This window comes from Crocuta crocuta, unplaced genomic scaffold (assembly GCF_008692635.1).
Source record: "Crocuta crocuta isolate KB4526 unplaced genomic scaffold, BGI_CrCroc_1.0 scaffold134, whole genome shotgun sequence".
In the NCBI taxonomy this organism is placed as follows: domain Eukaryota; kingdom Metazoa; phylum Chordata; class Mammalia; order Carnivora; family Hyaenidae; genus Crocuta; species Crocuta crocuta.
This window is the reverse complement of record NW_027530183.1, coordinates 3,435,191-3,458,714: the sequence shown is the minus strand read 5'-3', so window position 1 is coordinate 3,458,714 and position 23,524 is coordinate 3,435,191. Positions and strand designations below refer to the sequence as shown.

General features: G+C 35.6%; 1 protein-coding gene across 9 annotated transcripts in view; it reads left to right on the top strand.

Moving 5' to 3' along the window:
- PTPN13 (protein tyrosine phosphatase non-receptor type 13) overlaps positions 1-23,524 on the top strand; it is a 199,399-nt gene that overhangs the window by 124,037 nt on the left and 51,838 nt on the right. For 5 of the 9 annotated variants that reach the window (XM_077765150.1, XM_077765148.1, XM_077765145.1 and 2 more), the window contains 10 exons: positions 1,560-1,634; positions 1,769-1,943; positions 3,924-4,077; positions 4,577-4,715; positions 5,627-5,779; positions 8,623-8,805; positions 11,873-12,035; positions 16,464-16,881; positions 17,019-17,116; positions 18,620-18,676. In XM_077765150.1, coding sequence (XP_077621276.1) covers positions 1,560-1,634; positions 1,769-1,943; positions 3,924-4,077; positions 4,577-4,715; positions 5,627-5,779; positions 8,623-8,805; positions 11,873-12,035; positions 16,464-16,881; positions 17,019-17,116; positions 18,620-18,676 — 1,615 coding nt within the window. The remainder of the gene's footprint in view (positions 1-1,559; positions 1,635-1,768; positions 1,944-3,923; positions 4,078-4,576; positions 4,716-5,626; positions 5,780-8,622; positions 8,806-11,872; positions 12,036-16,463; positions 16,882-17,018; positions 17,117-18,619; positions 18,677-23,524) is intronic. The other 4 variants (XM_077765147.1, XM_077765146.1, XM_077765152.1 and 1 more) reach the window with 2 other exon arrangements.

The window sequence follows — 23,524 nt, the reverse complement described above, 5'->3', positions numbered from 1 at the left end:
ATACACCTTTTTCCTAAATCATAGTTTCAGAGAGCTAATGCAGAAGTATGGCTCATTAGAGATTCATAAATGGTATTCTTTACCTTTAATTTTTTTCTGTGTTACTTTTAGTGCAGACACATTTTAACTTGTTTATACCCTGTTGCCTTAGTTGATCTGTATTAGATTCTGTATTTCCCATGGCAGACCATTTTCATGTTTTCTGCTGTTTCTATTCTTGTTTAAAATGTGGCCTACCGGTTGGTTCGTTGAGTATTAACAAACACTTAATGTTAAAGTTTTACTTAAATGGTATCTGTCACATGTTCCACACTTGGTTAAGTGGATAGAATTCCCACACCTGGCAGCCAAAGAAGAAGTAAAAAAAATATAAAACACCAGTAACCTTCATTAGTGCGATCACATTCATATGCATTAACACGAACACACACACATGCACACACCACCTGCTGTCTTTGTCATCAAGATTAACCCTTTCATATTACTTTTTGTCCATTTGGACATAAGTATTCAGTCTATTCTTAATTCTTCTCCCATCTGGAGTTTATTTCCTCGACCAGTTATTCACTCTTCGCAAAACTTCTTTTTTCTTTTCTTTTTTTTCTTTTCTTTTCTTTTCTTTTCTTTTCTTTTCTTTTCTTTTCTTTTTTTAAATTTATTTCTGATAGTGAGAGGCAGCGTGAGTAAGGGAGGGTCAGAGAGAGAGGGAAATAGAGAATCTGAAGCAGGCTCCAGGCTCTGAGCTAGCAGTCAGCACAGAGCCCTATTGGGGCTTGAACCCATGAACCGTGAGATCATGACCTGAGCCGAAGTTGGACGCTCAACCAACTGAACTACCCAAGTGCCCCCAAAACTTCTTGTTATACAGGAGGTAAAGGAAATACAGTGTGTAGACTCCATCTTCTGAGACCATGTTTTCTCACTAGAGGCAGCAGGTGGGGGACAAAGTCTGATGCCTATAAGATCCCTAGTTGTCACTATTTAGGGAAAAAAAACAGTGTCACAGGGTTCCAAAAATATGATTATGAATAGATATGTATATTTTATAATTACAAAGTATGTGTTGTCCTTTAACTATGATTTGTTTTAGAATACCTCAAATACCACTTCCTAAAACAAATAAAGTGTGTTCAGTCACTTCCCACATTAGCAATACTAAACCAAATCCTTAGCATGAGCTTGATAACTGCATTACATCAATAATTAAGACTACTACTATTTTTGAGCACCTGAGTTTATCTGAAGGCCAAAAAAAGAAAAACTTTTAAAACAGTGTGAAGCGAGGCTTTTATTTGACATCACTGTGAAAAATGAAACTGAGGAAGAACTTCTGTTTACATTTGGTGTAAGGCATATTCCATTCATGTTCTTTGTAAAATGTACCATACTTCTTTACTGAAAGTTTCTGTGTTTGTTTCAGATCACATAGTTCTGTTGTGGTGGCTTTACATGTACTTTATTATTATTATGATTATGATTATGATTATGATTATTTTCCCTTTAAGAAAAGCTCTAGAGTAAGTGGTAAAAACTGTTGATTTTACTTATGTGATTTGCAGAATTTCTTTGGCCCAGAGTTTGTGAAAATGACAATCGAACCATTTATATCTTTGGATTTGCCACGGTCTATCCTTGTAAGTAATAAAACCAATTTGTGACACTCTTAACAAAATATTTTCGGTAATGATTTTTTTTAAAAAACAATTACAATTCTTACAATTTTCATTTAAATAGATATCCTTCCTTTTTTGTTTTTTTTCAACTGTAGACCAAGAAAGGGAAGACTGAAGATAACCGAAGAAAAGTAAACATAAAGCTTCTGAGTGGACAGAGACTGGAACTGACTTGTGATACCAAAGCTATATGTAAAGATGTGTTTGATATGGTTGTGGCCCACATTGGCTTAGTGGAACATCATTTGTTTGCACTAGCTACCCTCAAAGGTACCAATATATTTTAAGTTCAGGGTGTAGCACGGAAACTTGGCAACAAGCTGACTTCCATACCTGTTATTGCCCAACTTGTTTTGGGAAATGTTAACTACATGAACATGTCGGCATTGAGAAGTAGGAGTTAGGAACTCCCTTCTCCTAATTAGGTTCATTGTTTTAATAGCTGTGTCTTTTAGCATCTTCTATACCTGACAGTGAAGATTTTTCATTAGCTCAATCTATACAAAAGTGGATCTTAATTATTGTATTTGGGGGACCATTATATATGTCAATTGCCTATACATGTGCTCTAGAAATTAAGTATGCTGCTAATCTGAATTTGAATATATAGCAGGATCTTATATCTGAATGCCTACATCAACTTCTTGAGCCTATTATCCTAGAAATATACAGTGACTTTTTAAAATGTTTTCAGCTCATGAATGCAAATGAGTCATTTTACATATTTTTTAAGCTTTATGTGCACTGAACTTTGAAACATTCACATTGGTCTCAGAGCACAGCTTTAGTAGAAACCACTTCTATTGGGGTGCCTGGGTAGCTCAGTCTTGAGCATCCAACTTCAGCTCAGGCTGTTATCGCCTGGTCCCTGAGTTCAAGACCCACATCGGGCTCGCTGCTGTCAGCACGGAGCCCGCTTCAGATCCTCTGTTCCCCCGCTCTTTTTCTTTCTGCTCCTCCCCCACTTGCCCTCTCTCTATCTTTCTCTCTCAAAAATAAATAGAATATTTAGGGGAGCCCTGGTGGCTCATTCAGTTAAACATTCAACTCTTGGTTCCAGCCCAGGTCATGACCTCACAGTTTCATGGGTTCGGGCCCTCATCCTGCTCTGTGTTAATGGCACAGAGCTTGTTTGGGATTCTCTCTCTCTCTCTCTCTCTCTCTCCTCCTCCCCCATTCACACTATCTCTGTGTTTCTCAAAATAAATAAACTTAATTTAAAAATTTCTTTTTTTAGAAAAGAAACCATTTGTATTTATCAGTTCAAATTTCTATAGCTTCTTACTGCTTTGGAGTTGGGCTTTAATAAATGCTTTGTCAATAAATCATTATATTTATAAATTTTCAATATTTTAGATTCCTATTTACCTCAAAAATTTAACTTAGCTTAGACAACAGGGTACCATAAATTACAATTATGGATCAAATTATCCTGAAACCCTACAAGATCAGGGTAATGCCTTCTTTGTCACAAAAGAAATGTATTCTTCAGCTTATTTTATTGAATTCTTGTTTCTCAAAAACTAATAATTTATTTTGTAGAGTCATAATAAATATTCAGTTAGTGCCTATTAATGTTCTGTCACTTGACTAGTTGTAATTTTGGACTAATCAGGTGATACCATTCAATGAATAATTAACCAGAATTCTATTAATTCTGTTAATTCTATTAATTCTGTTTAATTTCTTAAACATTCTGGATAATCTTTTACTTGGAAAGTCAATAATATTTAAATGGCATTAAAAATAGAAATAAAATGATGAGTATTGTTTCTCTTAGGTTTCAGATGGAAGCTCAATAATAATAAACAATAGCTAATATTAACTGAATGCCTACCATATGCCACATGCTTTCCCAAGAGGGTTATATACATTAGGTCATTTGTTCCCTATAGCAAAGCTAGAAAGCAGGAATTTGCGCTATCCTGATTTTACAGACAAGAAAATTGATGTCTAGAAAAGTTAAATAACTTATTGAGTGTCCTGCAGAGAGTAAATGATGTGGTGGGGTTGAATCTGGGTCTGTCTGCCCATAGAGCCCTTGTTCTTACAAGACGGAACCGTGGCATCTTGCCCTCATCCACATGGAGTCCCTCAGAGTTCCTTGCCATACTACTTAGCAATCTGGTTTCATTCTTGTGTGAAACTGTTTTGTGCAAGTCGGACAAGAAAAAAAAAAAACCTGAAGGAATCAGAAGAAAACATTAAAGTATTTTTATTTTATCTGAGTGTTTTCTCATTCTGTTTTAGATAATGAATATTTCTTTGTTGACCCCGATTTAAAATTAACCAAAGTGGCCCCAGAGGGATGGAAAGAAGAACCAAAGAAAAAGAGCAAAGCCACTGTTAATTTTACTTTGTTTTTCCGGATTAAATTTTTCATGGATGATGTTAGTCTTATACAGTGAGTACACAAGAGTTTCTATTTTTCTCTTTTTGGTGCCTGGTCTTTTGACTGTTTAGTTTACTGCTACTGAATTATGTGATTCTGATCAATGGTAATGTCTTTATCATAAAAGAAATATTTCTTTCAATACGGTTTATTAAATTCTTGTGCCTTGAAAGCTAAATAATAGGGGCACCTGGGTGGCTCAGTCATTTAAACATCTGGCTCTTGATTTTGGCTCAGGTCATGACTTTATGGTCATGAGATAGAGCCCCTTGTTGGACTCCATGCTAACAACACAGCCTGCCTGGGATTCTCTGTCTCCCTCTCTCTCTGCCCTCTCATGAGCCCTGCTCATGCTCTCTCTCTTTTTCTCTCTCTTTCTCAAAATAAATAAACATTTTTAAAAAGCTTTATAATAAACCATCTTGGGAACTAAATTTATAGGCCAATAATAAAAACCACTTTAGGTTCGAGATAAAGCCTACATGTTTTCTGTGCATATTTATATTTCTAGACACACTCTGACCTGTCATCAGTATTATCTTCAGTTGCGAAAGGATATCTTGGAGGAGAGAGTGCACTGTGATGATGAGACTTCTTTATTGCTGGCATCCTTGGCTCTCCAGGCTGAGTATGGAGATTATCAACCAGAGGTAGGATTTGTTTTTTCTTCAGGGCCATCTTTATATTGATACTTTTATCCTCAGCATAAAAATACCAAACCTAGTTGATGTGTTTGCTATTTAAATCTGGAGATTTTCGAGGCTAGTTTGGCACCTCAAAGTGACCAGTTTCCCTGCATACATTCGTATATAAAATCATACAGTGTAGCCTTCCTTTTCTTTATTTTTTTTTCCTGTGTAAAATTTCTTGTTCCACAGTTTCAGGATATCTTCTCCCAATTTCTAATTAATAGATACCAGGCACAGGGGTTACCAGCCAAATCTAGATCACAGGGGTCTTCTTCCTTCCACATGGATCCAAGCAGTGATGGCCTGAGAACCTAGCAGAGCTCATGGGGCAAAGAACAGATGTTCATGGCTAGTTGTTCTGGAAAAAAGTGGATCTAAGAGAAAGGAAGGGCAAGAGTCTGCCACTTGAGTAGCATCCTTCATAACATGAACCTTGACTGTAGTGACATTTGTTTTCAGTCTCCTTAAACTTGCTAAGTTCAGTCATTTTACCTCACTGAATGAAAGACAAAGACTGATGCATTTCCCCTAACTCCTCAGGGAGAAGTCTAAATAAAAGTGTCTTACATCAGGATGCCTGGGTGGCTCAGTCCATTTGGCGTCCAACTTTGGCTCAGGTCATGATCTCACAGATCATGAGTTTGAGCCCCATGTTGGGCTCTGTACTGACAGCTCAGAGCCTAGAGCCTGCTTCAGATTTGGTCTCTGTCTCTGTACCTCCCCTTCTCTCTCTCTCTCTCTCTCTCTCTCTCTCAGAATATAAATAAACATTACAAAATTTTTAAGTGTCTTATGTCTCAGTTTAGGCAAGAACTTTAAGATAGGAGGAAGAGGGCAAACAGAATTGCTTATAAAAACATTCTCTTTTCCAGGTTCATGGTATGTCTTATTTTAGACTGGAGCATTATTTGCCTCCCAGAGTGATGGAGAAACTTGATTTATCCTATGTTAAAGAAGAGTTACCCAAATTACATAATACTTATGTGGGAGCTTCTGAAAAAGAGACAGAGTTAGAATTTTTAAAGGTAAGCATGCAAGATTACAAATGATAAACTTTGTATCTTTTTCAAAGTAAGCAAGAAATGTTGGAGGACATCTATCTAAAAGTTCATTTGCCAATAACTGGGTACTATTCATTATCTCATCTGCCTTATTCCTGACTAAAACCATAGTATTTTAATTATCTTGTAAAGGAGAGAACTGAAGCTCAAAGAGGAAATGTAATGTTCCCAAAGTTGATGGCTGGTATTTGGGGCAAAACAGTGATTTGAACCCACATCTGTCTGGTAATGGATTCTCTGCTTTTATTCCATTCCATACTCAAAATACATTATAAATATATCACAATACATTATAAAGAAGTAACAACTGAATTTTACAACTGACTGGATATAGGAGTGAGTTCATATTGATTCTAGAATTATTTAGTTTTTTTTTTCTTAAAAGGCTTAAAATTCAATTATATCTTCTAAAAATGCTCTTTCAACTAATATCAAATAATTCACATAATGGAAGGGGGTCAGAAAAAACTGGCTTATGGTTTTAGTTCTACCATAACTAGAAAGATAGCACTAAATTAACTTCTAACAAGAATAGCAAGTACAGTATTCTGTTGAAAAGAGAAACTTTCAGAACATTCTCCTGATTCACCTCCCTAGCATGTAATAGTATTCCTTCTATTTGCTGCCAAGCCAAGTTTCCCAGCCCTACAAGTGTCTATGAAAAGGTTTCACTCACAGACTTATACCACCTTTAATCTAGAATTTATGGTACGAAAGACGGTGGTTTGTTTTGTTTGAGTCAGCATTTAAAGGCATTAAATGTAGTTATGTTTTTCCTCGGTTATTACATTTTTATACTTGTAGGACATAAATATCAAATTCTATCATTTTTCATTAACAAAGGTAGAAAGTAGATTAGCACAGTGGTCAGAATTTGTATGGGAATATATAATCAGACAGTATCGCACTTGAATTCTTGTTTCAACCAGCTGTGTGAACTTTGATGATCTATTTAACCTTTCTGAGCTTTAGTTTTCTCTGTGTAAGTAGTATGCTTAATGCATAAGTAGGTTGCCCTATTCCTAATAATGTATATGATCGCTCTGTTCTCTTTAACTTTAGCATCTTTCTTCTAACCTGAGGATTTTTAAATCTCATGAATACACCTTTCTAAAGTTACACTTCTGCTATATATTGTATTGCCTTTGAAAAACTTTTATCTTTCTGCAAATCTGCTTTATTGAGGCATAATTGACATATGATAAAATTCATAAATTTTGAGTGTTCAATAAATTTTGAGAAATATATATAGTTGAGCAATCATCTCTATAATCATGAGGAAAACAAGGGTTAGCAAACTGTGGCTTGTTTCTTTTGTAAATAAAGTTTGGTTGGAGCTTGGCCATGCTCATTTGTTTTCATATTGTTTATATCTGCTTTCACACTACAACAGCAGAGTTGAGTAATTACAGCAGAAATCAAATGACCCTCCCCCCACCTCAAAGCCTAAAGTATTTACTATCTGGCCCTTTATATTTTTTTAAAATTATGTATTTAAGTACTCTCTACACCCAGCATGGGGTTGAACTCACAACCCTGAGATCAAGAGTCATATGCTTTTTAGACTAAGCCAGGCAGGTGCCCCATATCTGGACCTTTAAAGGGAAAGTTTTGCCAACCCCTGATATAACACATTTCCAACACCAAAAATGTGTCCCTTTACAGTCAGTCTGCTCCTCTCACCCCCACTCCAGCCCTTGGCAACTACTGCTCTGCTTTCTATCACCATAGTTTTTTCTTGTCTAGAATTTCATTTAAAGAATTATATATTATGTAATTTTCTGTATCTGTCTCTTCTCACTTAGAATAATACTTCTGAGATTCATCCATAGTATGGTATGTATCAGTAGGGGTTCTTTTTCTTTCTTTCTTTCTTTTTTATTGCTGGGTAGTTTTCTTTCATACAAATAAAATTTCATCAGTTGATAGATATAGAGCTGCTATCAACTTTCAAATACACTTTTTTCTGTGAACATATGGTTTATATTTCTTTTGAGTAACTACCTAGTAGGGTTGCTGGGACCTATGGTAAGTGTATGTTTAACTTTATAAGAATGCCAAATTGTTCTAAAATGGTTGTCCAACTTCACAGTATTACCAATAATGTGTGAGATTTCTAGTTGCTCCACATCCTCAAAATTCTCAGTTTATTCAGTCTTTTTCACTTTAAGTATTGAAATAGGTAAGTAATGGTATATCATTGTGGTTTTAATTTATATTTCCCTAATTACTTTTTACATTGGGCATCTTTAATGTGTTTATTTGCCATTCATATATCTTCTTTGTTGAAGTGTCTAATAAAATCTTTTGCCCATTTTTGTATCTGGTTATGTGCCTCCTTATTACTGGGAAGTACTAGTTTTTTATATACTCAGGATGCAGTTTATCAGGATCTGCTTTATCAGATACATATTATATATACATTTATCTCTTTGCCTTTATACTTTATCATTGACTTTTAAAGAACAAAAGTTTCAGTTTATCAATTTTCACTTCGAAGATTCGTGATTCGTGTTTCTTATGTCCCATCAAAGAAGTCTTTGTCAAACCTACACCCACAATGATTTTCCAAGCTTTACAGTTTTAGCTGCTCTATTTAGGTCTGTGATTCATTTGGGGTTAATTTTCATATACTAGGTGTAATAAGGGTCGGGATTCATTTTTTTTTTTGTATGTGAATATCCATTTGATTGAGCATTTATTGAAACGACTGTTCTTTCTGTACTAAAGTATGATGGCACAATTTCTGTATCTTTATGTCACCTTTTACCAAGGTGCATTGCTATGGTGTCACATTGTTCCGACAGGTCTGTCAAAGACTGACAGAATATGGAGTTCATTTTCATCGAGTGCACCCTGAGAAAAAGTCACAGACTGGAATATTGCTTGGAGTCTGCTCTAAAGGCGTCCTTGTGTTTGAAGTTCACAATGGAGTTCGCACATTGGTCCTTCGCTTTCCATGGAGGGAAACCAAGAAGATTTCTTTTTCTGTATGTCCATTTTAACCCCTTTTCATTATATTTTAAAATACGTGTTGTCAATTTCAAATGTAACATATTAATTGATTTTCCTTAAGTAAACTCTAGACCCTTTTATTCAGTAGGACTAATATATTTTAATACTATTTAACTCTTCTTTCTTAGTTGTAGGAAGTATTATTGAGATTTTATTTGGTTTTAGTTTTCTCAGGAAGTGATTTTTATTTTCTTATTTTCTTTTTTTAATTAATTAATTTATTTTTAATTTATATCCAACTCAACATATAGTGCAACAGTGATTTCAGGAGTAGATTCCTTAATGCCCCTTCACCATTTAGCCCATCCCCCCTCCCACAACCCCCCCAGTAACCCTCTGTTTGTTCTCCATATTTAATAGTCTCTTATGTTTTGTCCCCTCCCTGTTTTTATATTAATTTTGCTTCCCTTACCTTATGTTCGTCTGTTTTGTATCTTAAAGTCCTCATATAAATGAAGTCATCTTGCCATTTACAACTACATGGATGAAACTAGAGGGTGTTATTATGCTAAGTGAAATTAGAGGAAGTGATTTTTAAAAGAATAGTATACATTCCTAGCTGGTTGCATGCTCAATTAACTTTAGTTAAATTACAACCTAGTTGACTTTTCTGTTAATTCAGAACTTATTCTAGGATACTAACTTCTCACATGGAGAAACTCCTCTAATATATTTTAAGTAAATAATTACTTTAACCCAGTAAATTTTGTCTAGCTCAGTATTGGGTCCCTCACAGCAACTGTATTTGCATCTTAGCAACCCAGAAATGTATTGGATTTTATGAACTAAAGGACATTTTTTTTTAATGTCCCAGGACTTTCTACAGATTTAAGTTTTAGTGTATACTCCTTATGGTGATAAACTTTTAGAATATCATGTTTATGAAAGATAGTGAGCTGTAAAGCCATATTTTGATTTTGGAAATAATTATGGAGTATCTGAACATTGAAATGCAATTGGGAAGCCCCAGAGATAAATCAAAAATTATGTTGAGATATTTGTTTTCATAATGGTATTCAGGGACTACGATATCTCTAGTTCGTACGTGGGCTGAAATATGGTCTCGCTAGAACAAGGTTTATAAGGATACCAGTCTCAAGTTCCAAACTTGGTCTGGTTAATCTTCAACCTTGAGACCTTTTGAAATCAGTCCTAGACTTGATGGTTCGTTGGTTTCCTGTGAAACTCAGAGGTACCACTAAGATTACTAGATAATAATGTGTTCTCTCAGGAAAGCCCAGACATTCTCATTTTCCCAAGATAGGCAAGACCAGGATATTACCTGGGTATAATTTACTTTCCCCAGTGGAAATACTGGCAGAGCAGATGTCTATAGGAAACCTTAGATTAATTAAATACAAATCTAATTTTGACCAGTTTAGAAAAGGCAACGAATCAAATAAATTATCTAGCATTCAGCTCTCTGTTGTTTGCCAAGCTATCACACTAGCCCTGCTATGTATAGAACTGCCTGTGATTAGCTCATATTTAAAGATCTCCTGTAATAGAGAATAGACCACATTCACAAGCAGACTGATAGACTGATCCTTGTGGTTAACAAAACTTGTTTATCCTAAAGTTCCTTCTCCAACACAGAGCTCTCTTTTTAAACCTCCTTTTTTTTTCCCCACTAGCCTCTAGGAAGATGGAAAAGTCACCCTTTGCCCTTCTCATCTCTCATAGTTGAATTCCCTTGGGAACATTTCTTGTCCAGTCTATCAGTAAACACTTAGAATCAATTATTTTTATAATTTGTTTGAAACTTGTAACTATTTGAATAGTTAACCAGGTATATTACTGACAGTCAAAATACTAGTTTGCTGCTACTGTGACTTTAACTCTTCTTTAATACTTCCTGATTTCGTTTTTTAACAAAGAGAGAGCAGGGTCCCAGAGATTTCATTGGCAACACATCCATCTAGAATTTACACATCTTATTTTGTCTTTATTGCACTGATTATATATTTTTAATAGCTGGATTCCATTTATGGCTAGTGGTACTAGTTTTCTACTTAAAGTTGTGATATAAAGCTTAAATGAATTTATGTAAGTAAGCAAAGTCAATTTTAAAATTTATGAATAAATGAGACCAGAAATTATGAAGAAGACATCTGCATGATTGAAGTTTGAGTAATACTCTGTTATATGTTGTTTGTGAACCTTGCCAAATTTGACTTTTCTATGCCTGCCTCTCCATTTGAAGACGAGGGACGTGAATAGGGAAAATAATTTGCACAGTAGAAGTACGCAAGAGCTAGAGTAGAATCTAACTGGATACAGGCAGTTCTCCAGAGACATTACTCTTAGATCCCTGGAACGCTGAATGTTAATCTTTTAAGATGTACAAATCACCTGCAAGCCTCACCACAGAAGCTGCAACATTTCAGATGCCCTCTTATGCAAGAAACATTCATTTATCCAGAAACATATGAGAGATAACACTACCTGGTGGTTCTCCTGTTTCCCCTGAATTCAAATGCAAGAATCACTCTCTCTAAATATCAGTGTGTTTTATCTTTCAACCCAGCAGCCGTGTTACCCGGTGCCTCTCCATTCCCACATTTTAACTTCTCACAATGTCCATCCCAACCTACAGGCCACCAAGATTCTTCTTGGCAGAATCACAGCTCTTATATATTAATAAATCAATTTTTGTTGAACTTCATTTTCTTACCCAAGAAGAACATATTTCTATAATGTCTTTGAAACAGCTTTGGTATTTGTAAACATTGTAGTAAACTCAAAATGTCAATAACCTCATTAAAGGAAATTTTTCCCCTGCCAATATTTGGTACACTATCTGATCTAGGCTACAATTTCTAGAAGTGGCATATAATATTAATTTCATTTATTTCCTCAATCTGTAACAATAACAGGCTTATGTTTTTCCATGTTTATGTTAGAGGCAGGTCAAGGAATACTCATGCCTCATGAGAAATAAAAATAATATCTCTATTAATTACTACTGTTTACAGAATTTAGTTATGTCATAAAGTGATAGGAAAACATCCTAATTATTAATTCCCCTGATTAATATTGTAGAAAAAGAAAATCACGTTGCAGAACACATCAGATGGAATAAAACATGCCTTCCAGACAGACAACAGTAAGGTGTGCCAGTACCTGCTGCACCTGTGCTCTTCCCAGCACAAGTTCCAGCTTCAGATGCGAACGAGACAGAGCAACCAAGATGCCCAAGATATGGGTAAGGAGAAGCAAACAGGGTCAGATGATCAGGGTATGTGCTTGATTTTTGCCACAAATGTTAAAAGAATTTCCTTACTGGGGATGAAAGTTACAAGGTACAATGATGTTCAGTAACTAAGTCAAGTTTATAAAGGTGCCACAGATGAAGCCAAGATTTCAACTTTGTGTTCATTTTGAAAACAGAGCCCTAGGTCTGTCAGGGAATACCTGTTAAGATGTCTATTCTGTGGTTATCATTAGGCTAACTGATGGAAGTATTACATTTGGGTCCATGTCACTACCCATAGTAAAGTTACATACTATTTGAGAAGGTAAGACCAATGTACATGAAACAGTAGTACACAATAGAGGGTCAAGGTTTTAATCACAGATTCTATCGTCAGGCCACATGATCTACACTGTAAGAAGAAAGGGAGATCAGAGGCGAGAATACTCCATTGGTGGCAATGGAACTGGAATTTGAAGGACCAAAGTAACTACGTAGGTTAAAGATAAATGGCAGGGCTTTCCAGGTGAGGGGGGAAAACATGCGAAACAGGGCAGGGAGCAGGGGAAGGGTGCATGCAGGACGGTGAAGTTACATCCCATAACAGTTGGGGGTGGCAGATTTCCCCATTAATTTTACTTGAGTGTGTCCCTATTCAGAGACTGAGATGAATAACCACCACACCCAGTGTAAATGCTCAGGAGACTGGTTTCAGTTCCTTTTGAAGAGGAACCCTCAGAAGGAACTAATTCAGCCCTGAAAAAAATATCTCTGTCTGAACGGAAATATTAAAAGCTTACTCCGTAAGACCACATGTAGAGATTAAAGTTATACAGAACCTAGTTGTGCATAGTAAATTCCTAGAGTTTTCTGGGAAATTCTCTGAAGAGTCTGATTTTTAAATTTAATGGAATGGCACTATTGACCTCGTACAGCACAGAGTGTCCTATGAATGCCGTATCCAAACTTCCTTACATCCTGAAATCCTACATAAAATGTGTTTCCTATAGGATCAGACTGGGGTGATGGCAGCTTATGAATAGATGTTTCTCAGCCTTTCAGAGTCAAGACGGTAGGAGCTGTATGCTTACAAAAAATGAAGATTCCACAAACCTACCTGAAACTTGGTGAATCGCCATCTTTGGTTATTGGGTCTCTGGAAACTGCATTTTAACAGGCTTTCCTCAGTAATGATTTTTGTGCATGCTAAATATGGTGATTATGTAATGTAATCTAATTATGCCTTTCTTTCCATACTTTGCTCTACTAGAAAAACTATATGCTCTTACATATTTTAAAAGTGCAGTGAAATATCAAACTTATTAGAGCTATCAGTTTTCCTACTTGGACTAATATTCTCTTCAATACAAACAAAAATTCAACCGTTGAAGGTTGCATCATTACAGATGTGGTATAATGTGCTGTAATGAAAAAAAAATCTAAAGACAAAACTACAAAGTTAGCCTTTCATTCTCAACACTTCTTATACTGAAGAACAATATAGAATAGGAGTTAAGAGCATGAACTGTGGAGCCAAACTGCCAGTGTGCAAACCTCACTTCATTACTAACAAGCTCTGAAATCTGCCTTAGTTACCCATCTATAAAATGATTATCATAATGATAATACCTACATCATGAGGTTGTTGTAAAAGTAAATGAATTCATACATGTACTCAACTTAAAGGTGCCTGACACAAAGTAAGTATTGAATAAATATTATCGTTATCATCATCATCATCAACATTGTGTTACCACTACTACCACTAATAGAAGTAGTAGTAGCAGTATAATGACCTCTTAAGAAAGTAACTGACTTCTTAGAGTCTCATTTTCCTCATCCATGAAGTAGGAATGCCCTGTGTATCTCACAGGTTTGCACCGAGGAACACTACAGCTGTGTATCCTTGAACTCCTGTTAAAGCACTTTAAAACAGTTTTATCCACAGCTTATCCCAGATTTTGTTAAACCTTCAAAAGAATTATTTTTTGCTTAAAGTGGATTAAAAGTAACTACCTGCCTACTTAACTGTACTAGACAAATAAAAATAACTGATATTGTCTATAGGAGGCTGATGGGCAAACACATGTATGTTACCTCTGTTGCATCATAGAATGTTGCTGCTACAACCTTAGAGGCCATTAAGTCAAACTTCTACTGGCGAGGAGACAAGTTCAGAGCATAGTGTCTCTCCTAACCTCATAGAGGTCAAATGAGGCTGGAACCCTGATATCTTAATTTCTATTTGATGAGTTTTCATCAAATAGAATTTATTCATACATAAAATGAAATTAATAATCATTTATTGAGCACTTACTACTTGTAAGATATCATGCCGGGTACTGTGGGATAACAAAAATAAATGAAGTCCCTCTCCCCAGAGAAACATACAGTTAAGTTGACAGTATACGAGAATACAAAAGAGTACAAGGGACTAAACAAATAACACAAACAGAGATGAGGTAGTGTGGGTTGCAGACTCAGTGTGGAACTAGTGAGCCCTGAAGTTCAAATCTGAAATATTAATATTAGGATGTATGCTCATTCCAATGTCCTTTCCCATCCTGGCAGACCATATTAGGGTCCTTTCCAGGTGAAAGGGATTAAGGACAGATCAAATAAATGGGTGTTTTATGCTTCCATCCAATGAATATATGCAGTATTTTAAGTCATACCCAGGAGTAGGCTATGACTGAAATTGAATAGCATAATCTTTGATATGTTTACAAAATAGTCTGTCCCTATTTCTCCCAAAGTTCTACATTTTTGCTATGGGTGAAGAAATCTGTTGGGTGTAAAGGCATTTCTTGGTAGTTGAATCTGTGCAAGACTCAGTTTTGTATCTTTGATTACAGTTTTCTCTCAAAGCAATATATATATATATACATATAGATGTATGTATATATATATAATATACTCTACATTTTACATTATATACGTATATCATATATGTGTGTGTGTGTGTATATATATATATATGTATAGCTTCTTGCTCTGATAAAACTGTTATTTTAAGCTAAAAAATCATTTTGGGAATTTTTGAACCAGCATCTTATTTTTATTCCCATGTTTTAACTTGGCGTCCACTCCCACTTCAGAGAAAGAACACTGAATTTTCCTGTTGGCAGTGAAACCTGTCTAAACTTCATTCTGATGCATATTAAAAATCTTATATGTTTTCCTATCTGTTTATGCCTGAGGTGAAATATTTATTATTATTATTCCTAGGAATTAGAAGATAAATGAAGCAGTCCAAAGACCTAAGTCAGCAACATTTGACTTTTTTTTTAAAGAATGTTTTTGCAGCTGTTTATATAGTGGTCAAGGCTTAGTCCTTGTAGAGTACAGCAAAGAGTTGGTACAGGACACATTGTGATGTGCATTACTAGTGCATGAACAACTAAATCATTTGAAATTTTGTGTTCCTGGCCCTTTATTTACATGAAAGAATTTGGATGTTAAAATTCTGTGATACAATGCTATTTCATTAATATCCTCAAATGGTCAAATACTGCCATGACATTGGCTCTCACCAAATAGAATAACCAGGCACTTGTTGTAAAGTAGCTCTCTAAATTTAGCCTCTGAAAGACTTTGGATGTGTATTTCAGAGTGAAAGGAATTTAAGCATTAATAGAACCCCAGCTCCTTGATCATGTTAATTAAAAGAAACCAAAAAAGACAGAAGGCAAATAATTCCTGATTCTCCCATGGCCCTTGAGCCTCACTTAAAGCACAAAAAATCAACAAGGTGGGAAGGTGAGATTAGCATAGTAATGAAATAACAAAAAATAATTTTCTGTAAAAGCTTTTTTTTTTCTTGGTGGTAACAGTTTTATTGAGGTATAATTCACATCCTATATGGTTCACCCACTTAAAGTGTACAATTCAGTGGTTTTTAGTATATTCACAGACTTGTGCAACGATTACCATAATCTGCCATTAGCTTTTAAAAATGTAATAATGAAGAACTTTTTCTTTGAGCAAAATTCTCCTCTGTATAGCTTCTTTTTCAGGCATGATCTCACTATGTCAGCCATCCAGGCTTCATCTCTCCCTCTCCCCATCCTTGGCTTACAAGTACGATAGCAGAGGCACTACTAGGGTTGAAAATTTCCATGCCAAATGTTGTCATTTTTAACTGCAGCCCGAAATTGGGAATTTGGAGTCAGCAAGCCCAAAGACCAAACATTATTAGATGCACAAGTTTCATTAGATGAAGTAGGAAAAGCTACAGGGATGGAGAGATGGTTTGAAAACCAGAATCTTCCAGCCTCCTTTTTCAAATCCTTGATTGCCACAGTTGGAAAGCTACTACTTATCTTGGCAATCAAAACAATTTTAAAAAACCTGCATGCTGTATTTTATTTATTGAAATAACTCTTCGCATAAAGGTATTGCGGTGTTTCCATCGTGTAAAGCCATCCTATTTCCTTGTAGAGAGAGCTTCGTTTAGGAGCCTGAACCTCCAAGCAGAGTCCGTTAGAGGATTTAATATGGGACGAGCAATCAGCACTGGCAGTCTGGCCAGCAGCACCCTGAACAAACTTGCCCTTCGACCTCTGTCCGTTCAAGCTGAGATTCTGAAGAGGCTATCCTGCTCAGAGCTGTCGCTTTACCAGCCATTGCAAAACAGTGCAAAAGAGAAGAGTGACAGAGCTTCCTGGGAGGAAAAGCCTAGAGGGATGAGTAAATCATACCACGACCTCAGTCAGGCCTCTCTCTATCCTCATCGGAAAAATGTCATTGTTAACGTGGAATCCCCACCACAAACCATTGCGGAGTTGGTAGGAAAACCATTACATCAGATGGCGAGATCTGACACAGAATCTTTGGCAGGATTCACAAAACTTAATAAGTAAGAACATAATTACCCAACTACATCTTTGTAAATTCTACATTTCATACATTTGTTTTTGTTTTGATGTTTTATTATTTTCACCATATCTTTTTACATTGACACATCCCCCTCCTACCTTCCTTTTCCCTCTTTAGTTCAAAGTCTGTTGCAAGTTTAAATAGAAGTCCTGAAAGGAGGAAACATGAATCAGACTCCTCATCCTTTGAAGACCCTGGTCAAGCATATGTTATAGGTCAGCATAAACAAGCTTACCTTCTTTCTTCCGTACCTCATGCTCATAGTGAAGTGAACGAAATGATGTTAGCTACCAAGATAACATTTTTGCTTCTTTGTCCTAATTGCCAAAACTGCTCATGAATATGAAATTTTACACTGCTAAAAAATGCACCAAGTCAAATCAAAAACTGATTTAACAGATTACTTCCTGGCATAGACTGTTACTTCACTTTTTCTTGGTCACAGAGAAAAACCGTGACAATCTTGCTGAGAGAACCCACCCAGCCTGGTACCCTGACTTTGTTTGGAATAGCCTCCCTCTGGATTTTCCATACAAGCCTGTGAGAGTGGACCCCACTTATACTATAGTTTTTAAAGAAAAGTTTATTTAGGGTACTTCCAGCTTAGCATGAATGGAATTGTCTCTGAAACCAAATAATTTTATGAAATGTACTATGGTTGGTAGGTGGAAATTCTTAGTTGATTTAAGTTTTTTTTCCAATTCTCCCAGCTAGCTGGGCCATATTAATTTTTTAAGTGTAGAAGCATATAAACTCATACTACCTTATAAATAGTTCAGGTTTCCTGTTGTTTTAGGCATCTTAAAAGGAAAATGCACTGGAATCTTTCAGAAGAGTAGATATTTAAGCACAGAGGTGTGAATGACTACTCAGAATAAGAAACAGCTGGGGAGACAAAAGAGCAATAAGGACACCCTCTTCTGCTGCTGTTTTACCAAATAATACTACTTAACTCTCACTTAGACCAACCAAAGTTTGATCGTTTAACCCTAATTGCACAATGTGTAAAATTAATTCTCTTATGTGTAGTTGGATTCAAGATCTGTGGAATAAATGAAGTCAAAAAGAGACCTCTAATCTATAGTTGACATATTTTGAAAAGTAACATTACTGTATTGATGTAGGCTTCCACACATTTCAGAGATGATACTGTCATCAATTTAAATTGAATTGATGAAAACCTTTAGATAAAAGACAAGATTTCACCCTATAGGTCACCCGATATTTTGAAAATAGCCTAAGAAGACACTAATTCAACCTTTCAAAAATACTTTTCAAAATGTATTCATATATAATGGGATATCTTATAGATTCTAAGCTATTTTCATTAGAAAAGTTTTCATCTACATAAAAATTTATCACAGATTTAGAGTGGTAAATATTTTTCTGCATTTGTTTTTTGATTAAGATTATTCATTCTGATTATTGAATTTTCTTTTAACATTTGAACAAATGCTTTTAAAACTCTTTTCAGTTTCATCATTTCATATTTGACATATCAAAATGTCATTGTCAGAAACAATACACTTGTGTTTAAATTTATTCTGCAAAACAAGCTGATATGCTTAACTTGGACATTGTCAGAAGACATTTTTGAGTGTAAATAGAAAAAATGTTGCCGTCTTAATGTTTTATTGATTTTTCTGAATTTATCAGAAATTACTACTATAGTATCTGACCATTTTATAAACTGTCTAATAATTTAATTTATGCCACAGGAATGACTTTGCATAGTTCTGGAAATTCTTCATCACAAGTACCCTTAAAAGAAAATGGTAGGTTTACAAACTGTTTTTGCCCTCATTTCCATCATATCTTTTCTCTTATACCTCATGAGATCATCCTGGACATAATATTGAAGAGTTTTCAAATCCATGCTGAGGAATTTAGGCCTTATCTTGGAGTCAAAGGAGAGCTGTATTTTTCAGCATCATGGTGATGTGATGGGACCTGTGATTTAGATTAATATTGACGAACTAGAGAAATGGCAAATTACAAATACAGACACTAATCGGGAAGCTAAGATAGTAGTTCAGGTGGAAGGTAATTTTGATTAAAGAGTTTTAACTGAGACACTTATTTTAACTGAGGATGCTTGAGCTGGATCTGAAGATAAAAGGAGGAATTATCCAGGCAGGCTGCTGAATAAGCATTCCAGACCAGGGTTGTAGTGTGAACAGACATGGACACAAGTAAGAGGATGACAGACTTAGGTAACTGCAAGGGTGTCAGGGTGGAGACACATAGGGCCAGAGTGATGCTTGAGAACTAAATAGGGACTACCTTCAAGTTTTATCATAAATATTATGGACAGAATTTGAAGACATTAAGTGGTGAGATTTATGGTTTAGAAGGAGTCTAAGAAATTACAGTTGTAGGAAGAAATTTTATGTAGTAACCTGAGTCTGTGGATTCAAATTATTTAGTGTTAGATAATAAAATAGTTTCATCTACATTATCTTACTTGATCCTTTTAACAACTTTCACAAGTATAAACAATATTTTATTATTGTGTATATATGACTTTTCTCCAAAAATTTTTCAGTCTTACCCTTAAGTTTATTTCTAATTTTCCTGAGAGCCAAGGCAAAAATGAATGCATGAGAGTAGATTGAACCCTATGAAACTACAGTTTTTGGAGGTTAAAACTGTCAGACACCAAGTGACATTTTATATAATTATCATTTTTCAATATAAATTTCCATACCAATTCTTCAAGACAGGAAAACTTTCCTCAGAAGTAAAATTGAGTCAAAAAGTAAAAATACACACAATATCTTAAAGACTCATAGCAAATGAAGGATGTTTTTATCTCATTTTTTTAACATATCAATACTCAAAACAAATCTGAGGGTGTATCATTAAAGAAAAAAACAGTGAATTTATACTTGGGTGTAAGTTACTAAGACTCTGATATCTAGCTCTCTGATGATTAAATGTCTTGCATGGACTCAATTTACAATATCTCTGTACCTGAAATAACTCAATTTTAACATGTCCATAATGGTAAAAATTTGACCAATAGTTATTGAGGGCTTATATGTGCCAGACACTGTTCTAAGCACTTAGTATTTAATCCCTCATTTAATCCCTACAACAATCCTGTGAGGCAGGTGCTAATGTTATTTCCTTTTCACAAATAAGAAACCAAGGCATACAGAGGTTGAATTGTACAGAAGTACACAGAACTGGCAAGTGCTGGAGCCATTATTTGAATACAGGAAGTGTGTTTCCAAAGCCCATATGCTACTCTTTAGACTGTCTCCTAGCATAATAATGCCTAATCATTTGTAGGTATTATTTCTCTTAAGTATAAAGTTTTGAAAGAAGCTGGGTAACAATCTATTAGAAGATGAGAACCTAAAATGTTTTAACCTACGTTCTGATGGAAGGGAATAAGAATTTACACTGGACACCAAATGAGTGACATGTACAGGGTAGTTGCTGTTTAAACCTTCAGAACCCTCATCTTCTGAGGCTAGTGCCCCCTACTGATGAAGGCGGCTCCTTCCTGAGGAAGGTGACCAACACCCCTTCCTGTGGAGGGGTACGCCAGTTGCCTTGCAGACAAGTCTTGTTTTCTTCAAAATTCTCTTTGAATCCGCCCACATAGCCCTGAATTAGTGTTCTGATGAGAATCAAGTTTTCATGCAATAGAGCATGGCAAACACATTTTTCCAAATAAAGTAACTGAGTACCCAAGAATTTTTAATTACTTGTCCATGAATCAAATATAAGACTTCTCACTGTAATTTCAGAATTCTTTGCTAGTCAGGATTATTAGAAGACAATTAGAAATGAGCATCATTTAATATTGAACTATTCATCATTTAATACAAAGACCAACAAATAAAATTCAATCCTAACCTCTTATGATGTTCAGAGACCCTTTAAGAATGTGAAATTTGAAAAAGAAGATTAAAAAGGCATGAGCCTTCTAATCTTATGAAGCAGAGATATTGGAAGGATTACAATCCTCTGATTAATTGTGATTTCAGGAAAAAAAGTTTCTTAGTCTTTAAAAGAACAGATTTGAGGGGCGCCTGGGTGGCTTAGTTGGTTAAGCGTCCGACTTTCGCTTAGGTCATGATCTCGCGGTTCGTGGGTTCGAGTCCCGCGTCGGGATCTGTGCTGACTGCCAGATCGGAGCCTGGAGCCTGTTTCAGTCTGTGACTCCCTCTCTCTCTGACCCTACCCTGCTCACGCTGTCTCTCTCTCTCTCCTAAAAATAAATAAAAACATTTAAAAAAAAAAAAAAGAACAGATTTGTATTTCTTACCAAGAGAGTAAAAACCAAAAAAGAAAATATTGAACTAGTGCAAGAATTATGTAAAAGTGGTTTCTTGTTTTACTATAAGTCGGGATTACCATATAATTGAAAAGTAACCTTTAACTTAATTTGTCACCTTCCTTCCTATCCAAAAAACAAAAATGGGATCAAACACTGGACTCTTTAAAATAATGTGCAAAGGGTACCTGGGTGACTCAGTCAGTTAAGCATCTGACTCTTGATTTCATCTCCGGTCATGATCTCATTCAGAGTCCTTCATGTGGTCAAGCTTGGCGTGGAGCCTGCTTAATATTCTTTCTCCCTCTCCCTGTGCCCCTCCCCCACTTGCTCCCACACACACTTTCAAAGAAATGCAAAAAACGAGTGCAGGGTAACTTGGTACAGACACTGAAATAAGCTTTTTAACCCAATATTAGGACTAATTATTGCCCTTGTAAGCAATCTTAATTCCAGGGAATAAAATGTTATATGAACAGATTTTAAAACACACTTTGTTTAGTCAGATGTCAAGAAAGAAGGTAATGTTAATGCTAGATTTTTCTACCTAAGTCTTAATTAGAATACATACAAAGTTGAAAATGATAATAAAAATCGAAGCCCAGAGTGCTCACAAAAGAACTCAACAGTTAGCAGGAATTAACCAGAAGCAAAAAATAAAGTCAACTAAATTGAGACTGAAAGGAACTTAGTAGTATATTCTAACCAAGCCTTTACATTCTGTGGGTTGAGTTAAATAAGTCCCAGAGATATTATATTTAATTTACAGAAATAAAACACAAAATTTTCCATTATTATCCTCCTTACCCAACCACTGAGGCAGTTAGTACATTAGGTAGGATAATAATGAAAAATACCTGTCTTTGTTTTTATAGCAACAGTATGCTGCAGATTCATCATCCCCAGGATTTGAAATGGGTCTCCTTCCCTAGAGTGAGTGATGGGTTTATCCAGAGTCCCCTCTACCTACAGTCCAGTCCCTCATAGAATCAGTGGCATGGAGCTTCTTGATACCGGACAAGGGTCTTTATTGATAACCAATGAAATCAGTTTTTCTTGCAAAACAAAAATTGTTGGCTCTTACTTAAATTCATTATATGACTTTGACCTTATCACAAATATGCTCATCCTAGAAAATTCCATTTACTCATAGATATATCTATCATTAATATGTAAAGTTATTTTAGGGGACTATGTCCACATGAAATTTTAAGAGAGATGAGAAAGGCAACAGTGGAACTAATATGTCTAATGCAAAGAAGGTATACATTTTTCTTACTAAATTTTATATTTATCAATTATTCCAAAGAAATTTCCCAGGTAGACACTGGGAATGATACAAGCATCTGTTATTTAAGGAAGTGGAAATTTCAAGTTGACTCTCTTTTTCACTTTAAAATATTTGTAGAATTTACTATGATCATAGGTATACTAATGGGAAAAGAAAAGTCTTTTAAGAATTTAAAAATATGTAGTCTGGGACACCTGAGTGGCTCAGTCGGATAAGTGTCCGACTTCGGCTCTGGTCATGACCTCACGGTCTATGGGTTCGAGCCCCACATCGGGCTCTGTGCTGACAGCCAGCTCAGAGCCTGGAGCCTGCTTCAGACTCTGTGTCTCCCTCTCTCTCTGACCCTCCCCTTCTCATGCTCTGTCTCTCTCCATCTCTCAAAAAAAAAAAAAATAAACTTAAAAAATTTTTAAATGAATAAAAAATAAATAATAAAAATATGTACTCCAATATTAAAGCTTATTTATATAATAATACCAATGAGTCAGAAATGGCTTCATACTTGTGGGATGCCTGGAAGGCTAAGTCAGTGAGCATCCAACTCTTGATTTCAGCTCAGGTCAGGATCCCAGGGTCCTGGGATCAAACCCAATGTCTACCTCTGTTGACGTTCGTAGGCTCTATTGAGCCTGCTTAAGATTCTCTCTCCCCCTCTGCCCTTCCAACCTATTTGCCCTTTCCATCTCTCAAGTAAAAAAAAGGAGAAGAAGAAGAAATCTCTTGAAATATCTAGAAATAGTACTTGAAATATCTAGCTGCCTTACTTACAAATTCACAAATTTTATTCAGTCCTCATTGAACTCTGTAAGTATCTTTCAGGTAACTTGAGTTGCCATGTACTATATATTTCGGATACTTCCTCCTCCATCTTTTTTGTTAAACCAGTGGAAAAGTATTTTGAACATCTATCTGAATAGAAGGCATATAGAATACAAATAGAAACTGGGCATGTTCACAGTACTGTCTAGTAACATGCATCAGTACACCATCTTTCTTCTTTCTGTTGCTCCTCACATCAGTAAGTTACTTTATATTAGTGGGGGA